The sequence below is a fragment of the Microtus pennsylvanicus genome, chromosome 7 (assembly GCF_037038515.1).
Source record: "Microtus pennsylvanicus isolate mMicPen1 chromosome 7, mMicPen1.hap1, whole genome shotgun sequence".
Lineage (NCBI taxonomy): Eukaryota > Metazoa > Chordata > Mammalia > Rodentia > Cricetidae > Microtus > Microtus pennsylvanicus.
This window is the reverse complement of record NC_134585.1, coordinates 20,897,583-20,924,345: the sequence shown is the minus strand read 5'-3', so window position 1 is coordinate 20,924,345 and position 26,763 is coordinate 20,897,583. Positions and strand designations below refer to the sequence as shown.

General features: G+C 45.8%; 1 protein-coding gene and 1 pseudogene across 4 annotated transcripts in view; one reads left to right on the top strand and one right to left on the bottom strand.

Annotated features, from left to right (window-relative positions):
* The window catches only part of Mypn (myopalladin), a 95,915-nt gene that overhangs the window by 9,160 nt on the left and 59,992 nt on the right, over nucleotides 1-26,763 (bottom strand). For all 4 annotated transcript variants that reach the window (XM_075980101.1, XM_075980100.1, XM_075980099.1 and 1 more), the window contains 9 exons: nucleotides 18,242-18,383; nucleotides 16,127-16,150; nucleotides 13,764-13,880; nucleotides 11,600-11,972; nucleotides 8,806-9,426; nucleotides 7,830-7,968; nucleotides 3,985-4,206; nucleotides 1,870-2,019; nucleotides 1,171-1,253 (listed from right to left, as the gene is read on the bottom strand). In XM_075980101.1, the coding sequence (XP_075836216.1) occupies nucleotides 1,171-1,253; nucleotides 1,870-2,019; nucleotides 3,985-4,206; nucleotides 7,830-7,968; nucleotides 8,806-9,426; nucleotides 11,600-11,972; nucleotides 13,764-13,880; nucleotides 16,127-16,150; nucleotides 18,242-18,383 (1,871 nt within the window). The remainder of the gene's footprint in view (nucleotides 1-1,170; nucleotides 1,254-1,869; nucleotides 2,020-3,984; nucleotides 4,207-7,829; nucleotides 7,969-8,805; nucleotides 9,427-11,599; nucleotides 11,973-13,763; nucleotides 13,881-16,126; nucleotides 16,151-18,241; nucleotides 18,384-26,763) is intronic.
* LOC142854474 (U1 small nuclear ribonucleoprotein C-like) lies at nucleotides 26,256-26,704 on the top strand (annotated as a pseudogene).

Genomic DNA, 26,763 nt, shown 5'->3' with positions numbered 1-26,763 from the left:
CACTCCGGGTGGCTCACAAGCACCTGTAACTCCGGCTCAAGAGGATCTGCTGTACTCTGTGCACACACCCTGACCATACATGTAATTAAAAACAGTGGAAATAAAACAAGCAAGACTTAGTTTTTTCCTCTCTGAAGTTATTCAGCACTAATTGGCTTAGCTCCCCTCTCTGTGGGCTTTGGAACTTGTTGAAAAGTCATCAAAATAAACACAGAAATCAGTACTCCATCTGAGAGCCCAAAATAAGGCCCTCCCAAAATCACCCAGAACAAAATGGCTGTGACCACAATAAAATTCAGCCCGGCAATAAATTATGGCTGATAATTAAACATGACCAAGAACTTGAACTCAGTCAGAGTGACCAACAGTAACAGCTGTTCTTGAAAACAAAACAAAATAGCAAAGATAAAGGAAGCGTCTTCCCGAGGGCAGTGTAACACTGTGTGAAACATGGGCCTCTGTTTTTGGTCCTTTAGTAAGTCATTTAACTCAGCCTCAGCAGCAATCTGCTAAGACTTTGTGGCACCCTAAGACTCCAGGGGAAAGCCAGGCTCTTTCTCATTAGTACTTCATAAAATCTGAGAAGAAAATCAGTTATCATGGAGATGACAGCAGAAATATTCTAGTTTCTGTCTGGCAATAGAAAAGCCCGTGGTTTCAAAGGGTCTGTCAGGCATTGTGGGCACAGGTGGCTACAATGTTTTGAACCATAACAATTGTATCAAAGGGACTGGGAATGTTGCTCAATTGGGCTAGTGCCTGTTTAGCATGCATGAAGCCAGGTTCATTCCCCAGTACGACAAAGACTGGGTGTAGTGGTGCAAGCCTATAATCCCAACACTTAGGAGGTGAAGGCAGAAGTGTCAGATTAAGGTCATCCTCTGCTGTATTTGAGGGCAGTCTGGGCTACATGGAAGACTGTTTTTTTGTTTTTTGTTTTTTAAATGCCAAAGCCTGAAGCTTCTCAAACTTAAATGTGCCCATGCATCTCTTGGGGATTCTGTTTGAAGTGCGAATTCTGACTTGGATGCTCCGGCTCTGGACCAGGCTTGATGTCTGTATTCCAAGGAGCACCCGGTGGTGGCACAGCGTGTGCCGTACATTTAGGTAGTGAGTCACTGTGATGAGTGGGGACATGGGAGGGGTCCAGAAAAGAGGGGTCTGCATTACCTGTGAGACTGACCAGCAGGGCTGAGTCTGTTTCGAATGGGCAAACTCTGTACCATCAAGTGGCCAGAACAGCTGATTCTCCCCTGAGAAGCAGAAAACAAGCAAAATTAAAATAAGGAGAAATGCACATTTACATAAATGTTTCCTTCACCAAAACATTATACATTTTTTTCTAACAATGAAAGATTATCTTTGCCCAAGAGAAATGAAAGCAATACGATTTTAGTTTTGTTTTGTTTTTCGAGACAGGGTTTCTCTGTGTAGCCCTGGCCGTTCTGGAACTCACTCTGTAGACCAGGCTGAACTTGAGCCCAGAGATCTGCCTGTCTCTACTTCTTGAGTGCTGGGATCAAAGGCATGTGATAGCACCTCCCAGTTAAGAAGTTAAGAGAGCTTGCTGCACTTCAGATGACCAGAGTCGTTTCCGGCATCCACACCATCACCTGTTACTCCAGTTCTAGGGGATCTGACACCCTCTTCTGGTCCCAGAGGGCATCTGCATCACACATACAATCTTTAATTATATGTGTGTGTGGGGAGGGGAACTGAACATGGGTCTTCTGGAAGAGCAGCAAATGCTCTTAACTATTGAGCCAATTCTCCAGCCCCCTGTTTTCGTGTTGATTTGTTTTCTGCCTTCAAACTCAATGCATTGTCACTGGATCACTCCTTCTGATGCCCAGGAGCCCTGCCACCCACCTGGGGGTTGGCCGCCATGATGGTGTAGTTGCCGTCATCGTCACCGTTGGTGGATTCGATGTGCAGGGAACAGGTCCCGTCTCCTTCTCGCCTCATTCTGCAGTGCTCACTTCTCTTAGAGATCTGTTTTCCATCTTTGAACCAATAAACCTGGAGGGAGAAGGAGCTGTTGGTGAGGACTCACCATGCCGGAGTTTCAGAATATGAGACGGAGGTTGAATGCCGTCCCTGGGACAAAACACTCATCTTCTGCAAACACTTAGAAAAATCATAAGATATATTCAAAAGGACAGAATACTGTGCACCTCCTTCTGTACCTATACAGAACTCCAGTAAGAAATACGATGTAGTTTAGCATGCGGTAAAGCTTTTGACTATCTTTATTGTACCTCATAATTAGCTTAAGGATGTTTTACGGACCAGATATGTCTTCACAGGTAAAATAATGAACACAGGAACTTGGATCATCCCCTATTATCCTATGTAAACCCCAGCCACGAAGCTGAAAGGCTAGGATGGTTTATTGGATCAAAAGGAATAAGGCTAGGATCAAGTTGCTAAATTTAAGCCCTGGCCCAAAACCAAACTCTAAGACTGAAATCAGTACAGATTTGCTGTGCAAATATTTCGGTGGTCAGCACTGCACGTGCCAGAGTGAGTTCCTCAAGGTGGGGCAGGGAGGTGGGTGGGAGGAGGGCGTGGGGGGCAGAGGGATAAAGTACTGGTTGTAGGTGCCCACTTCGCCTCTTCCTTGGTTACCGATCCGTGTGTGGCAGTACTGCTCTTGTGTTTGTGAAAGTGGATCCCCTGCCGCAGCCACACCGGTGCAAATCCTTCCCTGATTGCCAAGGAATGTGGTGACTCAGAGGATTGTTCAGCAGCCAACACCAAGCACGGGGCATTGCTGGCGTTGGCTAACCTAACAGCAAGGACACTAAGATATCCCTCTCTGTACAGCAAAGGGCACCGTGTGGGTGCTGAGTAGAAACGAAACCTAATAAAGAAGAGTAATCTTGTGAGTTTGATGAGAGCCAATAATCCAGAACAAGGCAGCATGACTAAGAAGTTTGGTCTACACTTTTGTTAAAATTCTAACAAGGTCTGAAGTGGTGTCACCTGCCTCTAATCCCCGCCCTCCAGAGACAGAGGCAGGTGGATCTCTATGGCTGTGAAGCCAGCCTGGTCTATATAGAGAGGCCCAGGACAGTCAGGACCCTGCCCAAAAAATAAAAAAATAAAAAACCCTAACAAGTCTGATTTCTTTTTAGCCTAATAATCCTGTTCCTGATCTTTTTTTTTCTAAATCACCTGGGCTTTGCTAATTTTTGAGTATTATTTTTCATTTTTATTCTGTAGATGTTTCACTACAGTATAAGTTGTTGTTGTTGTTGTTGTTGTTGTTTTGTGTGTGTGTGTTTTGTTTCATGCAGCCTAGGCTGGCCTCGAACATATTCTATAGCCAAGGATGGTCTTGAATTCATGATTCTCCTGAGTGTCGAGATTACAGACATGCATCACCATGTCTAGGTTTTGTTGTTTTTTGCTTTTATTTGTTTGGTTTGGTTTGGGGTTTGATTTTTTTTTCCCCCAGACACGGTTTCTCTGTGTAGCCTAAGCTGTCCTGGAACTGGCTTTGTAATCTAGACTGGGCTTGTACCCAGAGTTCTGCCTGTCTCTGCCTCCTGATTTTTGGGATTAAAGTCATGTGACACCACCACCACCCAGTCAAAAAAATTTTTTTTAATATGGTTTTGAGGACTGAATCCAAGGTTTCATGCATACTACATTCCAAGCCTGAAACTTTTCTTTTTAATGTTTCTAGTGGGTGGGTGGGGGTTCAGGAAGAGGCCAGAAGAGGGCATCAGATGCCCTGGAGCTGGAGTTACAGGTGGTTAACAGTGTTGGGAACTGAACGCCCATCCCAGCAATTGCTCTTAACTGAGAAACTATCTCTCTTACTCCCCGAGATTTATTTTCTGATCTAGAGGACACGTTAGAGCCATTAGAGGCAAGAACTCTGCCGCTGAGCTACATCCCAGCCCCGTGAGACTTTCTGAAAGAACTTGTAGATAGTTCCACGCTGCTGACGGTCACCTGGCAGGCCATCTTCCCTACCTTTGGAACCGGGATCCCGACAATTTTGCAGGTGAAGGTGACCGGAGAGCCTTCCATCACCCGGAAGTGCTTGAGTCTTTTGTCGAAGACGGGTGCGATACACTTGCCCGTGGGGATTTCATCGTGCTGGATCTCGTCGTCTGATTCGTCCACGGGCGTGCGCTCCAAGCGGAACTCTATCTCGTTCATCAGTCTCTGCTCAAAGCTCGAAATTTTATACTCCTGCCAATCGGAAGGGGGCGCTGTGGGTCACGCATGCGTGCCGGGACAGCATGCCAATGTCCCAGACAGCTTCCTGGAGTTCATTCTTAGTTAGGGTTTTACTAACTTTTACTTTATGTGTCTGGATGTTTTGTTTACACATATGTCTGTGTAGCATGTACATGCCTATGAGCCATCATATGAGTACTTGACATTGAACCCGGGTCTTCTGAAAAAGTATCCTTAACCATGGAGTCATTTCTCTGGCCCCTTAGTTGAAGTTTCTATAGCTGTGATAAAGACTATGACCAAAAGCAACTCTGAGAGGACAGGGTTTATTTCATCTTACAGCTTCCATTATCCAGGGAAGTCAGGGCAGGAACTCAAGGCAGGAACCTGAAGGCAGGAACTGAAGCAGAGGCCATGGAGTAACGCTACTTACTGGTTTGCTCCTCATGGTTGCCCAGTTTACTTTTTTCCCCTAAAGTATGTTACAGTTTTTATTTTATTTTATTTTATTGAGCTCTACATTTTTCTCTACTTCCCTTCCTTTCTTTCCCATCCCCTTCAACCCTCTCCCATAATCCCCATGCTCCCAATTTACTCAGGAGATCATGTCTTTTTCTACTTCCTATGTAGATTAGATCCATGTATATCTTTCTTAGGGTTTTCATTGTTGTCTAGGTTCTCTGGGATTGTGATTTGTAGGCTGATTTTCCTTGCTTTATGTTTAAAAACCACTTATGAGAGAGTACATGTGACAATTGTCTTTCTGGGTCTGGGTTACCTCACAACACTCAAGTCCAAATGGATCAAAGACTTCAACATAAAGCCACACAGAACCTCATAGAAGAGAAAGTGGGAAGTATACTTGGCAAAGGAGACCACTTCCTAAATATAACCCCAGTAGCACAGACACTGAGAAAAACAATTAATAAATGGGACCTCCTGAAACTGAAAAGCTTCTGTAAAGCAAAGGACATGGTCAACAAGACAAAATGACAGCCTACAGAATGGGAGAAAGATCTTCACCAACCCCACATCAGACAGAGGTCTGATCTCCAAAATATATAAAGAACTCACGAAATTGGTCATCAAAAGAACAAATAATCCAATAAAAAAACAGAGTGCACAGGACAGGCTCCAAAGCCACAGAGAAACCCTATCTCGAAAAACCAAAAAAAAAAAAAAAAAAAAAAAAAAAAGAAAAAGAAAAAAAGAAAAAGAAAAAGAAAAAAAAACAGAGTGCAGACCTAAACAGAGAACTCTCCGGAGATTAATCTAAAATGGCTAAAAGACACTAAAGGAAATGCTCAACATCCTTAGTCATCAGAGAAATGCAAATCAAAACAACTCTGAGATTCCATTTTACACCTGTAAGAATGGCCAAGATCAAAAACACTGATGACAACTTATGCTGGAGAGGTTATGGGGAAAAGGGAAGACTTCTGCATCGCTCATGGGAATGCAAGCTGGTACAGCCCCAGTTTACTTTCTTATACAGACCAGGACCACTGCCCAGGGGTGGTACCACCCACAGTGGGCTAGGCCCTCTTACATCAGTCACTAATCAAGACAATATCACGCAGACTTGCCTGCAGCCCAATCTGATGTGGCAGCTGGGTGGGATGGTGGCACACACAACACACACACCTTAAATCCCAGCACTCAGGAGGCAGAGGCAGGAGGATCTCTGTGAGTTTGAGGCCAGCCTGGTCTACAGAGAGAGTTCCAGGACATCCAGGACTACACAGAGAAACAAAAGCAAAAACAACAACAGCAACAGAAAAATAGATTCCCTCCTTCCAGAAATGTCACGGTTTGTGTCAAGTTGAGGAGAGCCATCCAGCACCCCTCTACCTCTACCTTGTTATGGGTCCTGGGGAGGAACCCGCCTGGTAAGCTTTTGGAAAATAAGTGCATAAAAATATATCCGATAGTGAAAGTGTGAAATCCAGCTTCAGAAAGGCTGCTCAAAAGGTAGAGAATACCACAGACACACACAGTTTGGGTCTGGCTCCCTTTGGTGTGTGGTTAGTCTTTCTGCAAGCTTTTTACAGTAAAGTTTATAAAATTGAAATATAAAACACACAGATTTACCTGATCAGTGTACCAACCGTGTAATACAATCATCAATTGAAGATGAGCACTAAAGTAAGAGTTTAGCCCGATTAGTTTATCTGCAAGCTTTTTATAGTGATGTTTATAAAATTAAAAATATAAAAAACCAGATACAGCTAATCAATGTACCAACCATGTAGTACAGTGGATGAATTGATGAGCATTAAAATAAGAATATAAAGGCCAAGTTGCTTCCGCGACAGATTAAACATTTGGCAGGTTGAGCTTCAGGAGCAAGGATACCGTGGCAGAGAATGCCGCCTAGCCTGTTACTAAATCCCTGAGCTCTGGGCAGTTTGGGCAGCACTTTGCTTGCTCTCAAGGTCAACTGTCTCTGCCACATACAGATCCAAGTGTAAAGTTCCAAGCAATGTCAGAGTTCCTAATGGACCGTGTAAAATGCAAGCAGTGTGTTTACGTTACACCCACAGGTTCTTCCTGCACTGTCACTACAGATCCATCACCGATGGACGTCCATGTCCGACTTCCCATTCTGATTTAGGCCACTTCTCACTTCTGTGTTACTCACTCTCAGAATAAAAACGGAAAGTTTCTTTATTAGCTGCCTCCCGTGATCTCTGTAATCAAAGGAAAGAACACACACACCTGAACACAGTTTAAGAGTGGAGTGGTGTGAGGAGAATTCTGAGTGCCTGTGAAAAGAACTTGAAGAAAATGAGAGTCTTGTGACATTGGTTTCTTCAAAACCACGGAATTGTTCTTGGGATGTGTTTTTGTGCCCCTCCCAGGTGTGGCAGATAGGAGTGAGTTTGTTTTAGATTATTACAGCTGGCTATTGTTATTTGTTTATATGTCTGAAAAAATATGGCTTTGCCATGTGCAGTTTGTCCTTGTGATTGCTCACTTTACTCATGTGATTCTGTTTAACCCTCAGAGTATAGTCTGATGCTCTGCAGGGCAGTGGAGGCGCATGCCTTTAATCCCCACACTTGGGAGGGAGGCAGGCCAACTCTATGAGACAGAGGTCAGCCTGGTCTACAGAGTGAGTTTCAGAACAGCCAGAGCTACATAGAGAAAGCCTGTCTCAAACACACACACACACACACACACACACACACACACACACACGTTTGATGCTCTAAATAAAAGCTGACTATTGCATGAGACTTTAGCCTGCCTCATTTTTAGGCTCCATTCTCACAAGTTTACTGCCAACTAGAGTGATAAACACACAGCACAGACACGACAGACAGACAGACAGACAGACAGACACACCCTTCTGTGTAATATGGGCAGTATAGAACTCAAACCAATGATAAATGACCTGTCCTTTCTAGATTTCTGGTTTCGAGATTTCTAGAATTACAGCTGCTGTGCACACCCATAAACAGGTAAACCTGATGGGAGTGGTTCAGAGCCGCCTTCTCCATCAACAGTTCCCCAGCTGGCTCAGTGCATGCTCTGCCGTCGAAGCTGTGATCATCCTCTTAAGGACAGCCAAAGACTGCATCACACATCCTTAAAACAGATTTCACCCAACCATTTGCGTTCAACACTCTTACCTGCTGGTGTGATCTGAGATCTCCAAAATTCACTTTCTTCCCCAAGTCTAGAATCACTGAGTTCTTAGTCTCCAGGATGTAATCGTCACTCATTGCCGGGGAGGCCTTTGTGGTTTTCTTCATCAGACCCTGGGGCGGTCTGTAAAAGAAATCCGCACCCATATGAAATGACTAGTCAGTGTATATAGGTTGGAGTGGATAAAATGACCACCTGACCTCAGCACTGTAAGTAGAGGCATTTTATTTTATTATTTTGAGACAAGATTCCACGTAGCCCAGGCTGGCCTTGAACTAGCTGTGTAGTTGAGGATGATCTTGAACTTCTGATCCTCCCATCTTTGACTCTCAGCATTAGAATTAACAGGTGTGCAAACCACACGCAGGTTATCAGATGCTGGGCACCGAACCTAGGGCTTCATTCAAGCTAGGCAAGTGCTCTACCAAATAAACTACCTGTTTTGTTTTGTTTTGTTTTGTTTTTCAAGACAGAGTTTCTATAGCTTTGAAGCCTGTCCTGGAACTCACTCTGTAGACCAGGCTGGTCTCTAATTCACAGAGATCCACCTGTCTCTGCCTCTCGAATGCTGGTATTAGGCATGTGCCACCACCGCCTGGCTGAACTGCCTAGCTTTAATTGCCAAGCATTGTGGCACACTGCCCTGGCACCCAATGGGCAGGTGAATCTTTGAGTTCCAGGCTAGCTTGATCTACATAGTGAGTTCCAGGATAGACAGGGTTACACAAAGAAACCCTGTCTAAAAAAGAAAAAAAGAAAGAAAGAAAGAAAGAAAGAAAGAAAGAAAGAAAGAAAGGAAAAAAAATCATGCCCCTTGCCCCGAGGCATTCAATATCCATTTTATATCTATTTAATAAGATTATATCAGAATCCCATCGCGCTGAGAGTCCTGGCTCAGGCCAAGCTATTCTATGCATGTGTCCCTCTTAACTGGCGTCTCCAAACCTTCAAGACACTTACACAGATGGTGCGCTTTTAGGCAGCCCCATGGCATTGGTGGGTGGAATGGATGGGAGAGAAGGCAGGACAGAGCTGAGGAAAGCCACTGGGTTCTGAATCCGACCGGTAGGAGAGACAGGAGTTGGGGACACACAGTGAGGCTGAAACTGGTTTCCACTGGGGATGGGATACGTGAGCGGTGGTGGCGGCGCTGCCGGCTCTGCTGGGCCAGGAGGAGCTGGCTCATTTTGGATGGAGAGCCCCCCTGGAGATCTGCCTTGTGTAGAGGGATGAGACAGTAAGAGGCTTTCTTTGCTGACCGTCCTCTGGATTGTCTGAGGAGTGTTACTCAGGGTGAAGACTGGGGAGCTGGATGGGGACACAGCTGCCGTGGAAGTGCTTGCAGAGGGGAAGAAAAGCTTTGGCCGGGCCAAGTTGAACGTCTGTGGTGCAGGACCCTTCACCTGCTTGCTGGAAATGGTCACTGCAGGGGGAGCCGGGGGAGCCGGGGGAGCCGGGGGAGCCGAGTTCAAGGCGCTGAAGTTGAAAGTGGACTCCTTGGGTGATGAAGGAGATGCATTTTGCAGCTGCTGCTGTTCCAGTAACACTTGGTGATGAAGCTGCTGTAACTGGGTGGAGTCACTGCATGAAAAACAACAGAGAGAGAGAGAGAGAGAGAGAGAGAGAGAGAGAGAGAGAGAGAGAGAGATTAACTTTTACGCTTGAAAGTGTCCTCCTGTGACACTGTGTATGGTGGGGCATGCTTAAATCCTAGCACTTGAGTGTTTGGTAAAGGAGGGTCAGGAGTTCAAGGCCAGCCTCAGCTAAGCTCCTCCTTTCCTGCCAGGCCAGGCCACACCACTTTGTTTTAAAAACAACCAACAACAACAAAAGAAATGTCCTGATAAACTTTAGACTTCTCTTGCTTATAAACATCACCTTTGACTTTTCTTGTTCTTAAAAAGAGGAAGGGGGCTGGAGAGACGGTTCAGTGCGTGAGAGCACTTGCTGTGCAGGTTTGAAAACATGGGTTCAAATCCTTAGCACCCATGTGAAAAAGATGGTGTGGCAGCACATAGCTGGCATGGGGAGGAGGGCAGCAGGACCAGAGGGGCTTTCTGGTTGCCAGTCAAGTTCCAAGCTGAATGAGAGACTGTGTCTCAAGGGAATAAGCAGAGAGAGACTGCAGGTATCAATGTCTTCCTCTGGGCATAGGAATCCACATACACATGCATACACCATACACAAATACACACACACTCACACTTGACATATATCATCACGTGCAAGCACAACATGAGAAAGAAAGAACTCTGGAGACATGAGTGGTCTTGCAGCAGACCCAGGTTCAGATCCCAGCACCCGCATAGTGGCTCACACTTACCTGTAATTCCAGTTTCGGGGGATCCGACTCCCTCTTCTGGCCTCCAAGAGCACCTGCACACATGTGCTGCACATAATCACACACACACACACACACACACACAAGAAACATTTTGAAAAAGAAGTCAACCATCACCATGTTGAACCTGAGGCAGGCAGATCTCTGTGAGTTTGAGGCCAGCCTGGTCTACAAGAGCTAGTTCCAGGACAGGCACCAAAACTACAGAGAAACCCTGTCTCGGAAAAAAAAATTATTAGGTACAAGAAAGAGTATAGCCGGGCGGTGGTGGCGCACGCCTTTAATCCCAGCACTCGGGAGGCAGAGGCAGGCGGATCTCTGTGAGTTCGAGACCAGCCTGGTCTACAAGAGCTAGTTCCAGGACAGGCTCCAAAGCCACAGAGAAACCCTGTCTCGAAAAACCAAAAAAAAAAAAAAAAAAAAAAAAAAAAAAAAAAGAAAGAGTATACTATTCTGGGAAGAGTCCAGAAATGCTTTACCTAGAGAACTCATTAGACAGGCATTTCCCGAATTTAGGAGCCACGCTATGTGGGTGGAATGTTAATAATGAGGAAGAGTGGAAGAGCGCATTTATGGGGACGCAAAGACGTCTGCTCTGCACGGCACTCAGTGTCTGCTTCCTCTCTTGGAATTATGTTTTTCAACTCTATCTTTTGTTTGCTTGGGTCTGAGGCAAGATCTCAAGAAGCCCAGGCTAGCCTCAAACTCTGTATGAAATTGAAGTTGATCTTGAATATCAGATCCTCTTGCCTCCACCTGCTAAGTGTTTGCAGGTGTGCCTGACTTCCCCTGCTGCAGTGTCGGGGCTCAAACCCTGCACCCTAGGCAAGCACTCTGGTAACCGAGCTACATCCCCAGCCCAGTTCTACTATTAACATTTTTAAATTTAATTTTTAGTGTGTTTGTGTGTGTGTGCATGCATGCACACACGTATGTATGTATACACGTGTGTGTGCGGAGGCCAGAGGATGCTCGTGAGAGTGGCTTTTCTTCTACCACATGGGTCCCAGGGATTGAATCTTGGTCTTGAACCTGGGCCTTTAGGCTTGTATGGCAAGCACCTTTATCCAATTGAGCCATCCTGCCAGCCCCCATCTCTATAATTTTTAGGTCAGACTCATGGGAGTAGGTGGAGTCAAGCAGACGCATGTAGCTGCCAAAGGAGAAAGACACCACATGCCAGAACCTTACCTGTAGACTACAGCCTCATGGAGATACACAGATTAATAGAAATGGGTTAATTTAAGATGTAAGAGCTAGCTAGAAATATGCCTGAGACATTGGCCCAACAGCGTTGTAATTAACATAGCTTCTGTGTGATTATTCAGGTCTGGGCTGCTGAGAACGAATCAACAGTCTCTTTTCACACATGGAAGGCACACAGACACTCACAGTTATTCTATTTTTACTTACAGTTTGGGTTTAGCCAGGACTGGAGGGGGCTCTTTGACAGGTGAGGAAGGCTCTGGGGTCCTGGTTTCCTGTCCGTTGAACTTCTCAGGGAAGGAGTTGGGCCTAGTGTGGCTGGCGTTGGCTGCTCCACTGCCAGAGGAGGCCTCACTGTCTCTGTCATCCTCGGGCAGGTTGAAGTGCACCCGTAGCCCGATCCTGGAGCTGGAGCGGGGCTCGTTATGGTTCACCAGGACCCCTTCAAGCTTCGGCTTTGGGGGCTGTTCCTCAGAACGAGGCTCTGGGTTGGGTGGGGAGGGCTGTTGCTCAGCCACAGCCAGGGTGGTAGTTGAGTTGGTGGAGTGAAGAGCCCCGTTATCGCTGAGGTCTTCATTTCCTGAAAGGACAATTAGATTAACTTGAGCTGGAGGCCACCAAGAGGACTGAGCCGAAAGTGTCACCTGGAGCTAGGGCACAAGTAGGAAAATATCAGTCCATGGAAACACACACCAGGAAGGTGCTTGCTCAAGAGCTTTCAAGAATGGTGAAGATATTAGGAAAACTGAGTTGAATATCCGAGTGCGCGTGTGTAGGGCTGCGGAATACAGGCTTGGTTTATTTGAGCGTGTGGGTGGGCTTGACTCCCTGAGTCCCTACCTCTAGAATCTAGGCATTCTGGGTTTTATTTTGATTTGTTTTGTTACAAGACAGGGTTTCTTTGTGTAACAGCCCTGCCCTGGAACTCACTCTGTAGGCCAGGCTGGCCTCAAACTCACAGAGATTTCTCTGCCTCTGCCTCCTGAGTGCTGGGATTAAAGGTCTGCGCCACCACGCCTGGCTACGTTCTGTGTGTTTTACGTGTGTGTGTGTGCACATGTGGAGGCCAAAGGAAGACTTCAGGAGATCTCTTTCTCCCCAGGGCAGCGATTACAAGCATAGGCTACCATGCCTGACTTTTGCACGTAGATCCAGGGCACTGAACCCAGGCGCTCGAGCTCGTGAATCAAGCACTTCACCTACTGAATACCTTCCAACCCCTTGAAGTGCTCTTAAGAATCTGAGTGGTTTATATAAAGCCACAGAGCTGCTTTCTCGGGAGCTATGAAGAGACAGCAGGGCCACTGAGGAGGCTGTGGCTGCAAGGGGAATGAGAACTTGGAAAATGGACATTGTCCATAAATGTTTCTTGGAGAAAGGGTCTCATGTATCCTAGGCTGACCTTGAACTCACTCTGTTGCCAATGACCTCTCCTGCCTTCGCATTCCCAGTGCTGGGATTACAGGTATGTACCTTATGGTCTGGTTTACGCAGTGCTGGAGAAGAACCCGGGGCTTCGGGCTTGCTAGGCAAGCACTCCACCAGCCGAACTATAATCTGCAGTCACAAGGACATTTTTCTTCACACTGTTATTAGTTTATTTTGTGCATGTGTGTATACAGTCATGCAGGCATGCCAAAACAGGAGGGAGGAGGTCAAAGGACAACTGGCTGGAATCAGTGTTCCTCTTGCACTGTGTAGGACTTAGGGACTGAATTCTATCAGTCAGGCTTAGTGGGAGGGACCTTTACCTGCTGAGCCATCTTATCCACCAGCCCCCAGGAACAACTTCCTTAATAATCAAAAAATTTTAAAGATACTTTATTTTAGGTGTGAGTGCTTTGCCTGTATGTATGTGCGTGCCCTACATGTATGCAGTGCCCTTGGAGGCCAGAAGATGGTGCTGGATAGCCTGGTTCTGGAGTAATGGATGGCTGTGAGGCTGCCCTGTGAATGTTGGATGTTGGACCTTGGTCCTCGGGAAGTCTAGCCAGGGCTCTTCTTAACTGCTGAGTCATTTCTCCAAGCCCCAACTTAAAATCTTGTTTTCAGTCAGTCTTGCACTTTACTGCCTTTCCACAACAGGTTTTGACCGCACACTTACACAGCAGGTAATCTAAATCTTTATGATCCATATATGAATCAGAAAGAAAGATACTCTCAACTGGGCATTGGTGGCACACACCCTTAGTCTCACTCCTCAGGAGGCAGAGGCAGGTGGATCTCTGTGAGTTTGGAGCCAGGCTGGTCTACAGAGTGAGGTTCAGGACAGCCAAGGCTAAACAGAGAAACCATGTCTCAAAAAACAAAAACAGAAACTACAAAGACTTTGAAGTTGCCACTCCCAGTCTAACCGCTAGGGAGCGCTCACCTTTCACGTCCAACTGGGCAATGCTGGACACGGTGCCGTATTTGTTGCTTGCGGTGCACGTGAAGCATCCGGAATCTTCCGAAAACACCTCAGCAATGACTAAAGTGCAGATCTCCTCTGTGTGCCAGTAAGACAGAAAAGTTAACGACCTAATCGCGGAGACGGAGCTGTGAGACTAAATGATACCAAATGGCGGTTCTATAAACATTGACATAGGGGCTGACTTCATTAGTTCTTTGAAAACAGCTGCACCGGGTAACTATTGGAGCAAACTGACCGGTTAGGAGGCTGAAAGAGTCCAGATACATAAACCAACGGCTCATGCTGACAGGCTGGGTACTGACAAGAGGGTTTGGAGATGATGCGTTGGATACAACGCTAGGGGAACCCTCTAACGATCGAGCTACATCCCCCAAAGGTGCGTCGCAGGTTGGCCTCAAACTCCTGATTTCTTATTCTCTTCAGCATTTGCCATCGAGGATGAACCAAGACCAGTGGTTGCCCATAATACACATTCTGTTTCTATGTCATCAATCCAGATGACAAAAATTAACTAACAATTAACTAGTAAGAAGTCACAAAAATACATTGGGCGGGGGTTGAAGGGAAAGGAAGTGTGTGTGTAACAGAAAAATTAATGAAACAATTTTCCGAACCCCAGTCTCTTTCACAGTGAGATCATTTAAAACAAAGGCCACAGTTTAAAACTGGCCAGAAGGGCTGGGGTGGTGGTGGGGTGCATCTTGGTGAGAGAGCTCCTGCTTGAGATCCTGGGTTTGATCCCCAGCGGCACAAAAAATTGGACAGTCAAAGGCTACTTTGTTTAAGTAGTAGCAATTTGCTGATAGAGAGAGAGGGAGATTCCCGGGGAGAGGAGATGGAAGAGCCATCTCCCTTTGGAATGCCATGGTCACGCCCATGAATCAGCCTGATACACAGTATGGAGTCTTGAGAGAGACGACACAGGTAATTCTCAGAAATGACTAGATCCTGAAATTAATGCAGTTAGATGTTTTTGAAAACTTGAGACGAACAGGGTCATTAAAACAAAATTACTAAAACAGCTGTGTTAGGGGACGTTTGGCATCTCAGGACTTCATGCTGATTTAAGTCAACTAGAACCCTCAGGGCAGCGGTTCTCAACCTATGGGTTGCAACCCCTCCGGGGGTCAAATGACCCTTTCACAGGGGTCACCTACTACCATCGGAAAACAGATATATTTATGTTATGATTCAGAACAGTAGCAAAATTACAGTTATGAAGTAGCAATGAAAATAAGTTTATGGTTGGGGGTCACCACAACATGAGGAACTGTATTAAAGGGTCCTGCATCAGGAAGGTTGAGAGCCACTGTCTAGAAGAACTTCCCAGGAGGCCACGGCAGGCAATGCTGGTTAGTCCTTAGGTCTTTATTCTACGCCCTATGGTCTAGCGTAGGTATGAGATACAGATGGTCTGTGCTTCCTTCCGGAATGCCCGTGCTGTTAGAAGAGAATTGCAATGGCATTGCCAACCGTCTCCTCACCCAGAGCCACAAAGACAGCCTGAGGGCTCTGCTTTGTAAATGGCTCGTTCTGTCTACGGCAAATGCCTCACGGCTCTGGCTTCTGCTTCAGCGTTCTCCAAAACCAGCTCAAGAAGCAGCACACGCGCTGTATTTAATCTCAGCACGTTCCTGAATCTGGTCCATAAAGTATTTCTTTGTTTTGTTTTGACTGGTTCTGGGGTTCAAACCCACGGCTTTGAGTAAGCTAGGCAAGTGTTCTCAATAATCAATATTCTCAGCCTCTCGTCTACTAAGTTTGAGAGACACAAAAGCTGAGGAATCAGACATCAAAGAAATTCCGAGCCCCATTTCGAGGAGAGCATAAAATGAGTGGGAGTGATGGTCACAGGGAAAACAGCCCCAGGAACACAGAAAATTAACTATACTGGGGCTGGAGAGATGGCTCAGCGGTTAAGAGCATTGCCTGCTCTTCCAAAGGTCCTGAGTTCAATTCCCAGCAACCACATGGTGGCTCACAACCATCTGTAACGAGGTTTGGTGCCCTCTTCTGGCACGCAGGCATATATGTACACAGGATATTATATACATAATAAATAAATAGATAAATAAATATTCTAAACAAAAAAAGAAAATTAACTATACTAACATCAGATATTAAATTGATATGCAAATTTGAGCATACCCCTCTCCCCCCCTTCTACAATAACAGCTAGAGTTCATTTGGATCTTTCTAGAACTTTTTATTTTCACCTTTTCTTGACTGCTTTCACACTTTTAGAATGATTACGTTTCCACATATGTGTTTCTCAAACCACTCATCACACGTTAGTAAGTTAGCGTTGAGACAAACTTTACCTGGCTCTGCCATGGACCGAGGTTCTAAAGGGAGAAAAAACAAAAGGTCATGAGTGTCTACTTTACTGAGAAGCTACGTTTCCTTCAGAAGCTTCCGGTAGAGTCTCTGTGTCTGACTTACTTGGGGGTGAAGGGATAAGGACAATCTGTCAAGGTTAAGTAATAACCCAAGTACAGGTGACCTCAATAAGGTCACAGAGGGACAGCTGGAAGCTGCTAAGTGATGCTTCAGTGAACATGAGTTTCAGACCCGCGGACAGGGAAGAATGCCAAAGGGATTCAAAGGACTAGTGTCTGTCTGTCTATCTATCTATCTATCTATCTATCTATCTATCTATCTATCTATCTATGCATCTACCATCTATGTATGTATGCATCTATGTATGTAGAATCTATCTATCTATCTATCTATCTATCTATCTATCTATCTATCTATCTATCTATCTATCTATCTATCTATCTATCTATCTTGTGCAAGCCACAGCAATCATATGAAGGTCAGAGGACAATTTACAGGACTCAGCTCTTCCCTTCCATCCTGTGGAACCCGGGATCAAACTCAGGTCTTAAGGCTTGAAGTCGGGAGCCTCTACCTGCTGAATCATCCACTGGCCCATGACTTGCTTCACCTGGGAGAAAGTTTGTGATGTTTGAGAAATACCTCTTGGCTCTGGGCCCTCCAGGGCCTCTAAAACGTATCTTCTTCCTTCAATAAGCTTGTAAGCTTAAGAGCCTCAGGACATGTAAAAGATCCTGGAAGGCCAGTTCACCATCTTACAATTGTTTGGTTTTCCTTCAGGTGCCTACCACTAAGTACAGGCATTCCACAGACATCTATCCGATCGCAGGCATTCAGCAAATACTGCGCATCTGCGGCACATCTGCTTCTACACAATACGCAGAAGTATGGAAGCGTTTGTCTTTCCTCAGCTAAACGGTGTGCAGAATTATCACCGTTGCTGCCCCCACGCAGCAACGTGGAGGTCAGAGAATTAAGTCTTCCCAAGTCAGTTCACTTCCTCCAGTGTACGGGTCTGGGGATTGAAGCCAAGTTGTCAGCCTTGAAGGCTGGCACTTTTACCCACAGAGCCATCCCACCGGCCCATGGCTTAGACTAGATTAGAGGCAGAATTCTTGCCTGGCATGCAGAAGGTCCTGGGTTCAATCCTTACTACTGCAAGAAAGAGAACCATTATAATTATGGCTGTCAAAATGGCTCAGTGGGTAAAAGCACTTGTCACCAGGGCCGGTCACCTGGGCTCAATCCTCAGGACACACACAGTGGAAATGGGAAACTCTGCCCGCAACTTGCCCTCGCCCTCACAGGTATGCGGTAGTACATGTATGCACACATACAATACATACGTGTAACTAAACTTTAAAATAATAAATAAAAGTAAGAAAACTATATCAATATGAAAAGATGTCTATGAACTTTTATGTGAAAAAAAAATCAGCTGTAGTCGGGTGTGGTGGAACATGCTTTTAGTCCTGACACCTGGGAGGCAGAGGCAGGAGACTGAATCTCTGTGAGTTCAAGCCCAGCCTGGTCTACATAACTCAAGGTCAGTCAGAGCTACACAGTGAGATCCTATCTCAAAAAGTAAAATCAATTACACACACACACACACATCTTTTTTTTTTTTTTTTTTTTTTTTTTTTTAGGTTTTTCAAGACAGGGTTTCTCTGTGGTTTTGGAGCCTGTCCTGGAACTAGCTCTTGTAGACCAGGCCTACCTCTGCCTCCCGAGTGCTGGGATTAAAGGCGTGCGCTACCACCGCCCGGCCCGTTAGTTAAAATTTTTAAAAAGTTCTTTTATGCCTATAGGTGTTTCTGCCCATAGGTTAGGCTTGTGTACATCGAGCTTGCAGTGCAGGGGCCAGAAGAGGGCGTAGGAGCTCCTGGAACTGGAGTTACAGACGGTTGTAAACTTCCCTGTGGGAGCTGGGAACTGAACCTGGGTCCTCGGAAGGAACACCCAGTGCTCTTACCTGCTGTTCGCCCCTTTATGTTGGCTTCCTACTGTCTATTAAATTTGTCGTTAAAAAAACATAAAGACAAACCAATATGAAACACTTGTCTAAAAAGGCAAGACTCAGAAAAGCATCCACTTACTCTTCTGTAAGATCCTGAAGTCTGGAGAGTCTTCTATTAAGGTTCCTTCTCGGTACCATTCGACTTTCGGGGACGGGGCTCCTTTTACCCGGCACTCGAAGACAACCAGCTGTCCCTCAGAGGCTGACAGGTTCTGTAGCATCTGGGACGAGAAGAGTATGTTATCACCTGAGTGTTTGGGGACCGCATCCCACGGAGTATGTTATCACCTGAGCGTTTGGGGACCGCATCCCACGGAGTATGTTATCACCTAAGCGCTCAGGGACCGCATCCCACAGCGGGATTTTAGGGACGCTATCTCCACCTCTGGATTCTTTGCAAATCTACATCTCCGGCAGCTTCAACCCAGGGAGTGTACACTGAGTCTAGTCTGGAAGACAGAGCTATCCAACCCTTCCGGGACACTTTCTTCATTATTTCTTGCCTTTGCCTCCATTTAAATGCTAATCAAATTTATTAAGTACTAGGTCAAACATTTTGAATAAAGGAGATTTTTTTTGAGTAATTTTTGTTTTCATTTGTTAGTTTTCTTTCTTTTTCTTTTGTATTCACTCTTATAATTTGGATGTTTTTTGTTTTTTATAATTCTTGTCTAAACAAAGCTTCTGATATTTCGTGCATTGCCCTGACACATTTGTAACCCTTGTCTAGTGATGTGGGCTGCATAGACAACCCCCCCCCCATACACACAACAGCAATGAGTAACGCCTAACACAAAAACAATAAACCCACTTAAAAATACTACAAAATGGGGTGGTTTGGGTCAACTGCCCAGTTTTGCAGCATCAGTTTTGTAGGTGACAAGGTCTTGTCCCAGGGTCAAAAGGTAGAACTCTGGCCTGCCTGAACACAGCAGCTGGCATTAATTCAGAGATGTCTGTGCAGTGGCTTTATGACTGCCAGGGAGCACTGTAGTCAACATCAGGATTTTGTTCTTTATATAGTGCCAAACTGGCTTGCAGAAACCATTCATTTTTTAAATTTTTTTTTAAATTTTTTTTTTTTTTATTTTTCGAGACAGGGTTTCTCCATAGTTTTTGGTTCCTGTCCTGGAACTAGCTCTTGTAGACCAGGCTGGCCTCGAACTCCCAGAGATCCGCCTGTCTCTGCCTCCCGAGTGCTGGGATTAAAGGCGTGCGCCACCACCGCCCGGCCAGAAACCTTTCATGACCTGAATAACACAGAGTGGTTTATGAATCCATAAACGTGCTATTGGATTGAAAATTCCAGCTATTCCTCTCTTCCCCACACAAGGTGGAGGGCAGATGACTTCATGTATTGTGTGCTCTGTTCTCTCCCTGACCTCGGAGAAAGCTCTGTGCTAAAATGTCAACTTCGAAGCCTGTCAAAACCTGTGTTGGCAGTCCAGCATCTCTCTGGAATGAATATGTAGTGGAGTTTTCATTACTGCTGAGGTGAACAAGTTAGGAAATCAAGTCAATAAAAATGGTGCTTGGAAAAAAAAGTCAGGCGTGGTAGCACACTCCTTTAAGTCCAACACTCAGGAGGCAGAGGCAGGCGGATCTCTGTGAGTTCGAGGTCAGCCTGGCCTACAGAATGAGTTCCAGGACAACCAGGTCTGTTACACAGAGAAACCCTGTATCTAGAAAAACCAACAAGCAAACAACAACAGTGGGAATGGTTGTGGCAGAAGGGATTGTGTAGATGACAAATGGATATATGGACACACGGAGAATCCACAAGCCACGTGAGTTGCAGCTCGGTTCATTTGCAGGGGGTCTGCGGGGCCCTCTAGGGAGGCTGTGTTACCCACAGCCGAAAGAAGCCCTATCTCACTATTGTAATTTCTTGTTTGACAATGAAAGCGGAGACCTGTGCTCGATTTGAGAGGTCAGCCAAGACACCTGCAAGGCCACAGTGTAGGGAGCAGGCCTGCTAATGTCTAGGGTAGGAGGTAAAAATTTATTACAGTCAGCAATGAATAAGGGCTATCTCACGAGCCACTTAGAAAAAGCTGTTGAAAGTCAGCCATTATCCTGCAAATTGTGGAGTGTTTTCTTTTTCTTAAAGCCTATTGCATGTCTATGTACCGTGTGTCTAGAGGCTTGTGAGTGTCATGGCACACATTTGGATAGCAGAGGACCACTTGCGCGGGTTGGCGCTTTCCTTCCACCATGTATGACCTGAGGATCAAACATAGGTCATCGGGCTCGCAGACAAGTGCCTTTACCTGCAGAGGCGTCTTTCTCTTTTCCTAGAATTTATTTTCAATTCTATGTGTGTGCACGCATGTGGGTGGAGTGGCCCCAGAGTCTGTGGAGTTGCAGCCTTACGCTGCTGGGAGCCGCCTGATGTGGTCCTCTGAACACGGGCCCTCTGGGGAACAGTGTGTGCTCTTAGCTCCTGAGGCATTTCTTCGGCCTCCACAGTATTTTTTTTTAGATTTATTTATTAATTATGTATACAGTATTCTGTCTGCATGTATGCTGTAGGCCAGAAGAGGGCACCATACCTCATTACAGATGGTTGTGAGCCACCATGTGGTTGCTGGGAATTGAACTCAGGGCCTCTGGAAGAGCAGTCAGTGCTCTTAACCTCTGAGCCGTCTCTTTAGCCCCCAGCTGAAGGTAGCTTTCTGTGGCTGTTTTTGCTTTTGTTGTTCAGATAAAGTGGCCTGAAACTTGTAGCTGAGGATGACTTTGAATTCTTTCTTGTTCCTCCTGCTTCCAGCTCCTGAAGGCTGGAATTAGATACCTGCACCACTAAGCCTGGAAAACCTGTGTCTTCCACCAAGTCTCCTAAGGAGATGGCTCATGCGGCCACACATACATACAGATTGGTTAAGTCATGAATGGCACGGCATTTATCACAGCAGTAGATCTTAGGTGTTTTCTAATGGTGTGATACTGTTTTGGATTAAAATAAAGGACCCAGCCTTCGGTGGTTTGTTACAATACAAAACACAGACACACACTCAGAAGGTGCTCAATCTTGACTACATTCATCTCACTTCACTAAAGGATAAATCAATTGGTCCTCAATTGAGAAGGGTTGAGTTAATCTTTACTAGAAATTATGGATCTGAACTGAAGTCACTATAGTCGAAAGTCCACAGCCTCCCAAGGTAAAACAGTGTCCAAAGTACAACTCTGCCGTATTTGTCAACAACCAGGTCATCTTCGAGCTCATTCATGACAGAGCTGACAGTCTGGAGGGACTCCATGATCAGTCAGCACAGAGCCCATTGTTCTGTTCTTCCTGAAGCTTCCAGAAATAGAAGCATTTACCACAGGGTAAATTCAACCATGTGCCTGCCTTGTCCCTGCCCTGTGTCAGGTGTTACAAACATGGGCTCTTGCTTAGAGGATCTCAGCTGGCAGACACAGTGCAAGGATACCTTCGGAAACAGCAGCTCCAGGGTTGGCTAAAATGCATTATCACTTAGGAGCACTTGTTCTTGCAGAGATCCTGGGTTTGATTCCTAGCATCCACATGGTGGCTCACAACTGTCTGGAACTCCAGTTCTAGGGGATCTAGTGCCCTCTTCAGGCCTCCCTGGACACCAGGCATGCATGGGGTACCATACATACATGCAGACAAAAACACTCACACACATAAAATAAAATATATACATATTTGTAAGAATAGCTCCAAGGTTCTTTCTTTATTTATCTTTTTAAAGTCCAGACGTTTCTGCATCTTTGGGCATGACGCAGGTGACTGTGTACAGAGCCTTAGGCTGGAGTTGGCCCAGAAAGAGGTACTGATATAGACCAATGGGAGATGGGGAGAGGCTCAGCAGGTAAAGGGGCTTGCCACCAAGCCTGAGGATCTGAGTTCAAACCCAGGACATGTCTAGGAAGGAGAAAACTGACTCCCACAAGTTGTCCTATGACCTTCACACTTGGTCCATGTAGTGAGCAACACACACACACACACACACACACACACACACACACACGCAACAAAAAAATCAGACAGAAGACCCTTTGCTACTTAGTTGCCACAGGTACTCCAGGCAGAGTAAGTCTCTGGATTCGGTGATTTGGGAGGGACCCTGAAGTCCTCAGAAACCTGGATCTGGCCACTGGCCCAGTTATTTCCGGGTTTCCTGCCTCTGCTGTTATATAATGTAGCGCTCTTGAAACTCTCACTTCCCCTGCCCCCTTACGCTCTTCAAATTACTGCTGAAGCAGCCAGAGCCAGGGCTGCCGCAGCCTGGAAAGCCCGCCAGGGCAGCTGCCATTGAGTGGGAGGCGACAGGAGCAAGATTCTAATTTGGTCACCTCCCTCCCTCCACACCCCAGAAGTGTGAATGCTGTTCTCTTCATAAGCAGAGCGAAGTGTTTCTGGTGATGCCCAGGGGAGGAAGGGTGGTCTAGCGCCGTACACAGACTGTTTCAAAACACAGGAAAGATGGCGAGATGGCTCAACGCGGAAGGGCGATTGTCGCCAAGACTGACTACCTAAGTTCCATCCCTGGAACATACAGGGTTGGGGGACAGAACTGACTCCTGTAAATTGCCTCTGACGTCACGCGTGTATTGTACCCACCGCAATCTCCCATAAGTGAATAACTCTATAAAAAATTAAAAGAAACAAAACACAGACAGTGGGCTCAGGGGATAACTCAGTTGGTACAGAGGCTGCCTAGCAGGCACAAAGCCCTGGGCTTGGCTCCCAGCACTGCATAAACCGGGTGTGGGCACAAATATCTAGCAACCCTGGCATTCAGGAGGTGGAAGTGGGAGGACCAAAGGTTCAAAGTCAGCCACAGCTACTTAGAGAGTTCAAGGTCAGCCTGGGCTTCAGTGAGGCTCAGTCTAAAACAACAACATCAACAACAGGAGGGCTATGGATGTGGCTCCCAGGCAGAGCAGGGCCTAGCATTCATACGCACACACTCAATGCACACCTAACGAGAGGCACAGGCACCCCCTCTCTGAGTAAACTCAGAACCCCATAGTCTGCTCTTAACTCTGTCACCATTTGGCCGGGCAATTCTCCTTTTCACTTAAACCTTCTATAAAAGGAAGATCATCAAAGAAGGAAAAAGAAGTTAAATAAAACTCTCTAATTAGTGCCTTTGAAAAATGACAACTCGCCATCATTGGCAAAGAAATGCTTTGCTGGACCGTATAGAGAGTGAGTCACAGGAGCCATGCCACCAGAAGTCCCTGAAGAGAGAGACAGAGACAGAATAACCTGGATGGATGTATGCAAATCACCTGCTATCATCACTTGGTGGCGAAATACCATCCTTGGTAACCGTGACTCAGAAACTCGCTAATGACAGGGGCAGCGGCTGTGACCTCAATCCTGCCCTCGCTGACGGAGACTAACGCAAGCACACTGCAGCTGATAAGTCTCTCTGGAATCTGAACCCCAGCCTACCCTGCTGCCCCGTGTCCCCGGACAATCCCATTTATGGAGGCGAGAGCTCACATTCAGAGGGCAGAGGAAACCTCCTCACAGTGTGCGTCTGAGCTGGGTTCCCACCAGCAGGCTAATAGTTTTTATAGACTTCACCGAATCTAATGATCAATTCATTTTTCCACTTTCATTTGTCAAAGGCATTTTCATCTGCCAATTAGAACATCTAATCAGAGAGAGGCGTTCAGACACCCCAGTAAAGCAGTTAATATGAATGCTTGGATTGATCTTGGAAATTAAATATAAAGACTATTAAAGGGTCCTATCTGATTCTTTCTCTCTCTTTCCCTCTCTCTCCTCCTCCTCTTGTGCTGAGGGTTAAACACAGGGCATTGTGCTTGCTAGGTAAGCACTTAACCACTGAACTATACTCTGAACCCAGATTTTTAAAGGAAACCATTCGAACTCAGTTTTTCTTTTCTTTTTTCTTTTTTTTTCCGAGACAGGGTTTCTCTGTAGCTTTGGTGCCTGTCCCGGAACTAGCTCTTGTAGACCAGGCTGGCCTCGAACTCCCAGAGATCCGCCTGTCTCTGCCTCCCGAGTGCTGGGATTAATTGAACTCAGTTTTTGAGAAAGGATCTTTCTACATAGCCCAGGCTGGTCTCGAACAGCCTCTTTCTGTCTCAGTCTGCCAACTGTTAGCATTAGAGGCCTGTGTCAGTGTGCCAGACTTCACCTTTTAAACTTCTATCTGCACATCATACGTAGCTTTCAGGGTGGTTGGGGAAATCCTACACTATAAAAAGCTTTACCTATGATGAGCATACAAGGCATGCACTCTGGGAGATAGAGCTCTTAGCACACCTAAGATTTGAAATGAAACAGTGGTAGGAGCTGAGAATGGGGAGAAAGGAGACTATTGGAGAGTATTTGGTAGTTCAGCTACTTTTGAAGAATTGGCACTGTCTGTAACCCGTGACAAGCGGGCGTGACAAATGTTATATTTCTGTGTCACTTTTATGCTGTCTCTTAAGGCTAGATGGCTTAGCAGTGTCAATAAGAGAGGACAAAAATATATCTTCTAACTGTAACACACACAACAGATGCACATACATAGATACACACACATGAGCATACCAATAAACACACACACACACACACACACACACAGACACACACACACACACACACACACACACAGTCCATCCACAATTCCTCTTCAGAATCATAACATGGTATTTTCCTACTTCCGGTCTTTTACAGTAGAGAGACTAAAACACCAGAGGCAGACTATTGAACAAACCTAAAAAAATAGATACCTTATTCACATCAGGAAATGCGCCTACTCAACATAGAAACGAGTAAACAGGGATTACTCTAGACTGTAATGGATTTAGGGAAGCCAGCTTGGATGATCTCATCCAATATGGCCAAACCCCTCCCCCCCTTCTGGGACAGTTGTGGATCCATCGAGGGTATCAGTGCTGCTAGAAAAGCCGAGATTTGGGCTGGAGAGATGGCTCAGAGGTTAAGAGCATTGCCTGCTCTTCCAAAGGTCCTGAGTTCAATTCCCAGCAACCACATAGTGGCTCACAACCATCTGTAGTGAGATCTGGTGCCCTCTTCTGGCCTGTAGACAGAATACTGAGAATACTGTATACATAATAAATAAATCTTTAAAAAATAAAAAAAAAAGAAAAGCCGAGATTTTCTGTTTTTTCTTGAAATCAGGGCTCCCCATCTTGGGCAGTCTAGAGATTAGCGTTAGATGATTCTTCGCTGTGGGGGGCTGGCACCCTGGGTGCTGTACTGTGCTCAACAACGTCTCTAAAGGCCGTTAGCACAGCCCTCTCGTGTGGCAGCCGAAAGTGTTCCCAGACATTATCAATGACCCTTGGAGAACAAGATCAGCCACAACTAATATCCATAACTCAAGTAATTATTTTTTTATAGAATAAAAAATCTCTTTGGGCTTACATGTGCTGTTCATACTAAAAAGAACATCATGAAGATGTTACATTTGATCTTTATAACATGAAAAAAATCCAGTGTGATGTATTTTTTTTTTAAACCTTTGAACTCATCGTCTTGAGCAACAGTGTGTGCTGCACACAGAAGAATCATCTTCTTAGAAGCGGGAAAACTTGTTTCTCCTCCTGATTCTACCATTAACTAGTCCTGCGATATTGGCTGAATCTTAGTTTAATCTCTCTGACCCTTCCTTGGATTTTTCCTTTGTAAATGAAAATCTCTAACTGAATTTTCAAGTTCAAAATACAAAGACCGTGTGATTCAAAATTTGGTGACTCTACAGCCGCTAATACCAAGGAACAGAAGAGTGAGCTCTTTGTCCTAATCCAGGCTTTATGTTAAATCTCCTAAAATGACTTAGCTCTGTTTTCTTGAGCACCAAAGACCAGCCCCACAGCCAGATCCTCCTGAAAGTCAGGATATGTCTCTAGAAGAACAAGTAGCCGGCGCCTTGTCAGCTGAGGCCAGAGTGACTGTTTAACAGCCTCTAGAATAGCATAAAGGTCGGAGTGGTTAGCGGGGAGTAAACTTTCCTCGTGACAAGAACTGCCATTAGAAATCTAAAAAACCAACAACAACAACAAAAAAAAAAAGAAATCTGAGACTTGGGGCAATGAGGAACTGGGTAGCCAATGGCCTGAGGAGCAACATGCCTAAGTTTTATTGTGAGGGCTGTGAGGTGTCTCTTACACGTGATCTATGAGGAAGACACGGCAGCGGTCAGAAACACAAAGCGAACATTGAAGACTAATACCAGAAACGGGTGTAGGAGCAGACCTGGAGCCTGACTGAGGAAACAACAGCTACATTTCAACAAGGAAAGATGCCTCCAGGTCCACTCTCCGCTCCTCCTCCTCCTGCAGGGGCCATGATCCCACCTCCCCCTACCCCGGGTCTCCTGGGTCCTCCTTCCCTGGCAAGAGGCCTGCACCCCACATGGGAGGTTTTCCCTGGATGCCAATGAGTGGCCCTCCTGCTCCTGGAATGAGGCCACCCATGGGAGGCCACGTGCCCGTGATGCCTGGGCCGCCAACAATGAGACCTACTGCTTGCCCGATGATGGTACCCACTCTGCCTGACATGACTCAGCCAGATTAGAGCAGAAAAGCTCATTGTCAGTTTTGGATTTCTTGTTCTGTTTCACCAGGTGATCTCGT